The sequence below is a fragment of the Argentina silus genome, assembly GCF_951799395.1.
Source record: "Argentina silus genome assembly, chromosome: 13".
NCBI classification, from domain to species: Eukaryota; Metazoa; Chordata; class Actinopteri; order Argentiniformes; family Argentinidae; genus Argentina; species Argentina silus.
In genome coordinates, this window is record NC_139667.1 from 5,381,091 (window position 1) to 5,390,810 (window position 9,720).

The 9,720-nt window shown below is 46.3% G+C and overlaps 1 protein-coding gene across 1 annotated transcript in view; it reads left to right on the plus strand.

The window, feature by feature from the left end:
- Positions 1 to 9,720, plus strand: part of syne2b (spectrin repeat containing, nuclear envelope 2b) — an 81,461-nt gene that overhangs the window by 45,048 nt on the left and 26,693 nt on the right. Inside the window, exons 77-94 of the mRNA XM_083683481.1 lie at positions 648 to 863; positions 2,646 to 2,849; positions 3,439 to 3,558; positions 3,732 to 3,847; positions 4,326 to 4,470; positions 4,713 to 4,847; positions 5,219 to 5,374; positions 5,526 to 5,720; positions 6,075 to 6,176; positions 6,453 to 6,572; positions 6,825 to 7,025; positions 7,182 to 7,355; positions 7,524 to 7,655; positions 8,157 to 8,320; positions 8,464 to 8,602; positions 8,732 to 8,956; positions 9,351 to 9,503; positions 9,625 to 9,714. Of these exons, the coding sequence (XP_083539607.1) occupies positions 648 to 863; positions 2,646 to 2,849; positions 3,439 to 3,558; positions 3,732 to 3,847; positions 4,326 to 4,470; positions 4,713 to 4,847; positions 5,219 to 5,374; positions 5,526 to 5,720; positions 6,075 to 6,176; positions 6,453 to 6,572; positions 6,825 to 7,025; positions 7,182 to 7,355; positions 7,524 to 7,655; positions 8,157 to 8,320; positions 8,464 to 8,602; positions 8,732 to 8,956; positions 9,351 to 9,503; positions 9,625 to 9,714 (2,787 nt within the window). The remainder of the gene's footprint in view (positions 1 to 647; positions 864 to 2,645; positions 2,850 to 3,438; positions 3,559 to 3,731; positions 3,848 to 4,325; positions 4,471 to 4,712; positions 4,848 to 5,218; positions 5,375 to 5,525; positions 5,721 to 6,074; positions 6,177 to 6,452; positions 6,573 to 6,824; positions 7,026 to 7,181; positions 7,356 to 7,523; positions 7,656 to 8,156; positions 8,321 to 8,463; positions 8,603 to 8,731; positions 8,957 to 9,350; positions 9,504 to 9,624; positions 9,715 to 9,720) is intronic.

A 9,720-nucleotide genomic window follows, 5' to 3' on the forward strand; every position in this document is an offset into this window, starting at 1 on the left:
GTACAGTAGAGAAAGAGTGTAACAGAGAGGAAAAAGTCAACAGAGCAGCAGGTAAACACAGATCAGAGGGAAAGAAAGGACCTCAGGCCAAGGTGGAAGGAATTGAAAAACTGAAAGAGAAAAGGGGAAGTATAGCTTAGTGCTTGCTCAGCTGATTCAGGCTGTAACCCAGCCCTGTCTGCCTGAGTCCCGCCCCTCTGGCTTGGGGCCTCTCACTATATGTGCATAAACAAGTCCCTGTCACTCGAGCACCATCTGTGAGGCAACCACAGCTTCAGGAAGTGGTTTTGCCCACAGGTGGGTGGGGCGCCATGGAGCGTGAAAGACAAATAGAGCAAGAGAGGGAGTTACTTAGGAGATAAAGATAGAGAGAAAGAAAGAGGGAGAGAGAGAGAGAGAGAGAGAGAGAGAGAGGGAGGGACAGAGAGAGAGAGAGAGAAAGAATAGAGGGAGACAGAGAGAGAGAGAGGGAGAGAGAGAGAGAGAGAGAGAGAGAATGGGGAGATCGTGAGAAGTAGGTTTTCCAGTTCCGGCATCCCCAGGTCAGCTGTAGGACAGACACACCCAGTGCCTGACTGTGTGTAGTGTAAGCTGTCATATACTTCCTCTCCTCCTGTCTCTCGTCTCCTGTCCCTGCTGGTTGAGAGTGGGAGAGGCTCAGTGGCTGTGTGTCTGTGTCCCAGGCCCCAGGGGATCCCCAGGCCTGGCCTGGGCCCTGCCCCACTTTGGGGGTGCTTCATGCCTGCCGTGAGCAGGCTACCCAGCTGGAGGTTTGGCTGGAGAGAGCTCAGAAGAGCCTTGGAATGCCAGCGTGGGGCACCACTATGCAAGACAGCGTTGAGCAGCAGCTCCTCACATGCCAGGTAAGCATGGCAGACAGGGGGTCAAAGTTCATCACTGTGTAGGACCTGAGGCTCTGTTTCACTAGGAATTTTCTAGTAACTACATGGATGAATCACAGCTCCCCGGAAATTATCAGTATCTGTAATGTGTGTAACACATGCTGGTGTGTGTGTGTGTGTGTGTATGTGTTTGTGTGTGTGTGTGTGTGTGTGTGTGTATACTTCTTATCTACTTGCTCTTTTACATGAGAGTGATGATAGTATCTACCTACAGCCGTAAATAGCGGTGTCACATTAACAGTGTATGTGTTCACTATCATAGCCTCAGAAGTGAGGTCTTTACTATTCCAATTGATTGTTTTCATAGCAGACAAATAAGACATCAATAAGACATCACATATAATTGTATTGGTTTAAATTAAGTGTCAGCAGTCTGCCGTGACAATGAGGTCAATTACTTTACTCTTCTCGACAACCTTTGTCTGTCTGCCTTGTCCATAGTTCAAAGCCTTTCTTAATCAACACCAGTGATCAGAGTTCATCAACAGTCCTTTTCTTCTTTTATTGCTGCTTTTGTCTATTGCAGCAGAGGGGAAGTTCATTTGATTCAGTCTTAGTAAACAATAGCATGTAGATCGAAAGAGTGCAGCTGTCTTCCTGACAAATAGATTACTTTTTGAAAGGAGGCAATGTTGAACAAACCAGCTAATGTGTTGCTGGTATTTGTCTTCAGGGCGCAGTGTACTCTAGAGGTGCAGGCCAAGTGAACTAACTGTCCTGGATAGCAGGATATGATTTACGATATGATATGTTTCTTATATTGAGCTATTTAAGAATGATCGATTTAATCTACAATATTATAGCTTCACTGACGCAATGCGTGATGTGAGTTCCACTTGGCTAAACAAAAGACATTTTTTAGATTAAGTTCCCAACCCAGATATTGTTATCCTCATTCCATTCAGGGATTAACCAGGTATTGTGAGCCCTGGATTCCCCATTGACCCTGGGACTGTAATGTGATACTGCACTCCATTAAAGTTTCAGACCTTAAACAGGGCCCTATAGCACGACAGATTTAAATGAATGCTTTGAATGGATAAACAAACAGAAAGCATCTCATATTCAAATTGACCAGAACCTTTAGAGAGGTATGCAGACGTGGACCAGTACTATAAACACCCTGTATATGACCCAGATGAAAATGGTCCCTGTCTCTTACAGGTGTATCTTTCACCTGTGGCCTTTCATAAAACTCCCTGCCCCTGCCTCAGGGAGAGTAGATAAACCTTTCACGCTGTGGCTCACCTTGTGTACGTGTCAGTCTATGGAAAGTATCATGTTAGCACAATACAGTGTGTGCGGTATATTAGGTATATAGAGCATTGTGCTGTACACGTATGGAGACAGCTCTGTGTACCCTAGTCTACAAATACAGTTAATGCATCCCTAGAGAGAGTCTCTCTGTTCAGGGTCACACTCTGGGTGGGTTAGCATGTGTAAATGGGATTCTGAGTCACACGCTCTCACAGCACGCTGTGTTCTGATTACATTAGCTCTCCTCTCACACGGGTGCAGGTGTCTCGGTCAATTTACTATTGTTGTCGTTCTTCATGACGGTTACATACTAAGTAGAGGCTCTGGTTTGAACATGGTCTTTGATTTTCTCAACCCCTCTCCATTGTTTTTGCCTGTGTGTGTCTGTGTGTGTGTGTGTGTGTGTGTGTGTGTGTGTGTGTGTGTGTGTGTGTGTGTGTGTGTGTATCTGTCTGTCTGTCTGTTTACATGTGATTGTGTGTGTAGGAGATGTTTGTGGAGATAGAGCAGAAGGTGGCCACTCTGTCAGCCCTGGAGCAGCAGGAGGGGTCTTCAGGGTCCAGCCAAGAGGCTGAGGCCCTCTCCTCCAAACTGGAGCTGCTCAAGACCAGCCTGGTCACCTTCCAGTTGCTGCTGCAGGAGAGACAGAGCGAGGAGCAGACACACACTCAAACACTCTCAGAGGAGCAGGTAGGCCTACAGCTTTCCACCTACACACAAAAGAGTACAAATGAGCAAGCCTAGTACAATACAGATAAAATGAAGAAAACATTACCGGCACCCCTCCTAAGTTAGATTTCATCTTTGTAATTCCTGTGACCTCATTTAGTTTATTTAGTTTATTCAGCATTGCTCCCATTCTGTTTATGATGAGCTTCACACTTCAACCGCTCAGCTCCCTAATGTTCAGACTGTATGAGAGTCTGCTGAGGAGCTGTCTGCTGCTGTTGACAGTCAACCAGATGTTGTGTCTCTCACGGTCGTGTCCATTTGGCGATTTGCCTCCCTGGCAATGTTTAACACGCTTGCAGACAAAACAAACATTTGTTCTTCTAGTGAAATGTCAAAGAGAGATAATTATCACCTCGTTTGATGGTTTGATTCCTGTGAGGCTTTCACAAGTTTGTCTTTAAAGGGGTGTAAAATCTGCTGGTGGGTGGAAGTAACATGAGCACTGTGCACACTATGCATTGTGCTCTCATCAGGACTGTGATTAGATTGACAGCACTCTTATATTAGCTCTGTTTCTTCCTCTCTCCCTCTTGCCCTCTGTGTAAAGGTCTCGTCACCCAGACAGCTCCCCCTAGAGGGCAGGCTGAGGCGCAGCGCCAGTGTTCAGGAGATGCTCTCCTCCTCTAAGAGCAAACTCATCAGACAGAGCAGCTTGCAACAGCAGAAGGTAATGGTTTATTATTTATCTAGAATTCAAGTTTAGAAATGAGATTATATGCTTCAGATCGCATGTCCTATTCAAAAATTGCAGGTAGTACAGTTCTGTGTGCTAGTGTGTAGCTGTTCATGGTGTGATGTCTTGGTGTGACTGCTCTGCTCTGCTCTGATCATGGCCCCCAGGAGTTGGAGCAGGAGCTGAGTGAGCAGAGAGGCCTGACCAAGGCTCTTGCCAGGCATGGGAGTAGAGTACGTCTCCACAGCCATGACCAAGTGGACCAAACCCAGCCAGCCTCACGGTACGGGCCCCTAGAACTATACCAGTCACACCAGTCATATTTGAATGCCATCAATGTTTTAAAGTAGAAGTTGTTTTAAAGGCAGTCCTTGTATTTTCTTTCCCAAAATTCTCTTCCAGTTTAAACTGGTTTTGTTCCCTAATCATGTTCCTCAAATAGAAGCAGCCATTTACACAAGAACATAATTCCTGCCATTGTCAACAGACAAGAAGCACAGGATGACAGAGAAAGTTTAAGTGATTGCATTGTTATTTTTGTCATCTGTTGTCGATGTTGAGTGATTGCTCCGTACGAGACTGTTCTTCATATTTTAATTTCGATGTGCGATTGCTTCACTGAGAGTAAAATGGCATCTCTATTGTTGAAATGATTTTGATTGTGTTCTGAGTGGAGGTCTCCAGGGCTTCACCCCACCGATATAGATCATTGCTTCACTCTGATTGGTTATGACAACCAGACACCTTGTTTGGTCCTGTAGATTAATTCCTCCTGAGTCTGAAGGCGATGTGGAGGCAGCTGTCCAACGGAAGTGGACACACCTTCACAACCGACTGCTGGCCTTGGAGCAGGCCTCACAACAAGATCCATCTGACGTATTGGAGACATGCAGTGTGACATCATCGGTATAATAAATCAACTGTTCCAATAGATTTATTTTTGAAGATAATTTAAAGCAATTCGAAGTCCTTTGGGAGTGCACAGCATAGTATGTATTGCATGATAGTACCACCTGCTCCTAAATGACACACATTTACAAGTGTGTAGAGTACATTTTACCATGTGTGTGTTTTCATGAGCTCAACTGTGAGTTGGACTGGTGTCGAAATACACTGTATGTGAGTTCTCTCCTTGTCTCTCTGCCAAGGTGACAGAGTCGTCTGTGAGTTGGAGTGAGGGAACAGCAGGCAGCGTCATTGACACCCATAGCTTGCAGGAGATGCAGCTACACATCAGTCGGCTGAGAGACCTGGGAAACACAGCCAGTGAAGTGCTGACACAGGTGAGGAGCAAGGCACTGATCTGTGGTCTTTGAATGGCATGGCATCACGCATCATTAACATATCGCAGTTTTCATCCGCTGAAAGAATTATTGAAATTAACCAAAGGACATCACTGGAGATTGAAGAAGATTTATGGGACTTTGAAGATTGTGTATCTCAATCAGCTATTTTCATGAGGAACAATAGTCAGGCCAAAGCTTCACTTTGAAGTTGAATCAATTACTTTAAAGTGGAATTTTCATGCAAAGTAAAAAACCTCATCAGTCTCACTTGCTGTGTAGTGCACACTAGGAATGTGAAATGTTGTTTATGTGTTCTCCAGTTCAACACTTTATTGTGTAAGGTTAGATTTGTGTTTATGCTCCTCCAGGCTGTCCAGCTGGAGGATGTTGGTCAAAGGCTTGACGAGGGTCTGTTTGAGGTGCTGTGTGGGGTGGCCCTGTCTCTGTCCTCTCTGAGCAGCCTGCTGCACTCACCCCCTGGACCAACACACGACGACACCCAGTTCCAGCTGCTACAGCTCAAGGTGGTTTGGGAAAGTAGTTTGAGTTGTGAAACAATTTGCTTTTTTTCTGTGCAAATGTGCTATCAATGTCATGTTCAGTGCACTTCACTTTCATCAGATCAATGAGACCAATTGCTGTGTCTGTGTCTGTGTGTCTATTCTTGATTGTCAGACCCTGGCAGCAGACCTGGTGACCCTGGACAGTGAGTTGGGCTCTCAGGGGTCAGAGGTCACTCGTGCTCTGGGCTCAGAGTCAGGTAACCTGTGTGTGGAACACCTGGGTAAAGTCCTACCTGTAGTTCAGACTGCCCTGGCTGCCAGACAAAAGCACCTGCAGGCCCAGATGGGGCAGGCGGGCCAACACCAGGTCAGCACCAACACTACAGTTATATTATAAAATGTGTGATGATTACAGTCAGTGGCTTCAAGTTAGTCAGACCAGATGTTTAGCCTGTATCGTCAAGATGGAGAGGTTGTCCGCTTTGAATTTCTCACAAAATGCTCACTGCAATGTTCCCTTCCCTCTGGTTCCCTTATCAATAACAACTGCAAGGTTTGTTATTGACTTGCCCTATGAATTATTAACAAATATTTCACAATGTATGACAATAATATTTTTTCATCTTCCTTGTTCTTCTTAGAACAACTGTTCGCTGTGTTGCAGATGCATTGTGTACACAGTCGTTTATTTAGTAAATGTTGTGTTTGTCTAACTCAACAGAGGCACATAAAAGATTTGCATGCAGCCCTACTTTCTAACAAGTTGGCGGTACACCAAATAACTAACGAAGCTGACCCCCAAGACATTTGCCAGCAACTACAGGTACTGTAAGCCTGTTAATATGGTGAAGTGAAATGGTAAAGTTATCTTTTGTAAATGGTTCCATTAAAACAGAATACAGTATACTACAGTATTCATGGTTCATAGTTTCTGTGAGTCCATTGTGATCAAGTCTTACAGCCATTGCAGTCATTGACTTCTGGGCTGTATAGATCTCATTTGGATGAACCATCCACAACATGAGTGACTGACAATCATCTTTAATGATTGGGAATCTCTGACCTTTGACCTGATGTGTTTGTGTGGCTGTGTCCTCAGGCTGTGGTGCAGGTCCAGGGGGAGCTTCAGATCCAGGCCAGCCAGGTCTCCTCCCTCCTGGAGGTGGCTGACAGACAGGGCCTGCCCATTGCACTCATGGAAGAGGCCACCAAACTGGAGGTATGGTATATCTTACACTGAAACTATGAGAGTTCACAGACCTAAGTCGATAGTGCCCTTTGAAAATTCCTTTTGTTTGGTGACCTGACTCTCAACCTCTCGTTGTGATTTCAATTGCTCTGATTTGTCTTCTCTAAATTGAATCAAAACAGGACTTCACTCTTCGTGCGTAATGGAATCTGTGTAATCAACACGTTCTGTGGGAGTGATCGGTACCCATAAATTAGAATGCTGAGATATTGTTTCCCCCAGGGTGTTCTGGAGAGTGTGCTGGGTTCTGTGGGGTCCAGAGGTGAGGAGCTGAGAGGCAGTGTGGAGCTCCATCAGCACTATGAGAGACTGGTCCAGAGCCTAGAGGGGCTGGCCACGCTGGGCAAAGAGCGTCTCTCACGCCAGCCTGGTCGGGAGCTACACACCAGTGCTGAGTTACAGGCCCACCTTACTACACACACGGTAAGCATGCACTAATCAACAGACTCGTGCTGTTACGCAGTTTGGATTCAGTCACCATAGAAAGCTAGTCATAATTTGTTTGTATAATCATTGGTGTTGATATGCTCTGTTGCTTTTTTTGTTTCTTTCTCTTCTGCCGTTCTTGGGGGTTGGCAGAAGTTCTTCCAGTCCCTGGGGACCCATTTAAAGACCCTGCAGCACCTGTCCCTGAGAGTCCCTGAGAGCGCCCTCCAGAGGAGGGAGGGAGTGTTGACAGGACTCCAAGAGACGGTGACCCACCTGCAGCAGCAGGCCCTGGAGAGAGGCACCAGGATGCAGGGGACATTACAGGTAGACACATCACAGGAAACAGGTTCTCTGGTTTGTTGGTGTGACTATGTGGCTGTCTATAGATGTTGAGTAGAGAAGTGTTGAGAAGTTTGTGTGTTTAGGCAATGTTAATGATGTTATGCTGTGGAGTTGAACTGTTGCGTTAAGGTGTTGTGGGTTTGGTCGTAGATGTGGACACAGTGGGAGGAGTGCAGTACCTTGCTGGACACCCTGCTCCGGGGTATGGAAGATGGCTTACCCAGGGTGCACCTGGAGGAGGACAAAGAAGAACAAATACTGGAGAAGCTCTCTGTCTATCAGGTAATGTTCAATGTGCACTCTGACTAACTGGAAATCCACTCTTATAAAAACATTAAAATTCAACTGACCTTGGGCCAAAACTCCAGCCATTGGCCCAATGGATATTTCTGGAGCTATACTCTATACACAGCACTTGAAGTCTAATTGCGTCACTTAGATACAGGCGAAGCAAATAATGGGTGGACTGGATGTTCTTTGACTTTGATTATTATCAGAGTCTGTATCCACAGGCACCAGTCATTTCAGTTCATATTTCTGGAAATGTGTTGGGTTTTTTTTTTGTCATCGATCCGAAATGGACTGAGTAATGCACCTAATCCAGAGGTCCTTGTGATGTTCTCTCAGAAAGACAAGTGTTTTCTTCATTCACAGCATGGGGAGCTGGGGCCGGGGAGAGATGGGATTCTGTGGTGGTGGGAGTATGTGAGAGATGGTGTTCTCTGATGGCTACGTGTCATAAGGTCGAAAAAGACTGATGATGAAGTTCTTTTTTCCCGGCAGAAAATGCGAGGAGTTCTGGAGGAGCTGGGGACGAGGCTGCAGGAGGCCGGCTGCGGTGGGGCGGGTGTGTCTGCGCGTGAGCTGGAGGTGCGTTGGAACGCCCTTCACAGGAGGGCGGAGCAGGAACGCATCAGCACAGACAGGAACAGGAAACTGGGGATCAGGTGAGCAACAGACCTTTATTGCATGTTTCAACTTGAATACTTTCAATAAGTTGTATATTTCCTCATGTATGAAACCAAAAATCAGAGGAAGAGAATAGTGGGAGATGGCGATGACTCAGTAAGTTCCTGCTCTTCTTCTGCAGGTTTTCCCGTGACTTTGTGGCTCTGAGCGAGTGGATGGGTGGGGCCAGGGAGCGCTTAAACAGGTGGAGCCTACTCACGTTCACAGCCAATCAGGAGCTAGAGCTTGAGCATATCCGCTCTGACCTCCACCAATTTATGGTAAACCCACCATCTCAGTCAACCTCTGTGAGAAAATACTGGTATTGATAACTCTCAAATCACATAGTTTTATACACCCCTCGGTCCTTAGTTGAGCATTCCATGTTTCTTGTTTGTTGCTGTTTTTAGGACTTTACCAAGGAGCTGGAAGCCAGGTCAACACTGAAGTCCTTAGTAATCAGCACTGGCACACAGCTACTGCAGCTGAGAGAGGCAGAGAGAGCGCCCTCATATTCCCTACCCCAGCTTGCAGACCCAGACCGCCGCTCCATACAGACTCAGCTCAGGCAGATAGAGCAGGACTGGGCAGCTCTGTTGCCTGATGTACCTGCTGTCCAGCAGACAGTGCATCAGGTGAGTGGGTCATATATATATCATCATCACAACAATTATCTATACTGACAGATGTGCGCTTCATTGATTTTTTCTTTCGTTCGTTCGTTTTTCTACTTTTTCTACTTTTCTACTGTTTGTTCGTTTTTCCACACACGCACACACACACACACGCACACACACACACACACCCACACACACACACACACACACACACACACACACACACACACTGACACCCCATAAGTCCTCTGCCACCAATTACTAGTGCTAAACACCCCAACTGTGGAACACAAAGGCAGCTTGAGTATCCTTCACTTCCTTATTGGTGTGAACCCATTTCTCCCTCTGTCTATCTGTCTGTCTGTCTGACTCTCAATCTCTCTCTTCCCCTCCTTTCCTCCATGCCCCTCAGCTGCTGATGGAGAAGCTGTCCCCAGAGGGGGCCATGGCCGAGGTACTCTCCTGGGTTAGTGGCACTGAAGCCAGACTGGAAGTACAGCGGGATAGGGTCCACCAGACCACCTCCACTAACGCTGACCTCACCCAGGTCCTTCAGATCTACAAGGTAGCAGTTGTCAGATTCAACTCTTACTCTCTCATACAATCCCTATAGTGATCCTGATACATCAGAGTTGTATTTGAATAAGTGCACAGGTAGGTTCATTTCTCTCTCTCTTTTTCCTCAGGATTGCCAGACAGAGATGGCCATTCACCAGCTGACAGTGGACTATGTCAACCTGTCAGTCTTACATACAGGCAGTGTGGAGGGCCAGAAAGGGCGA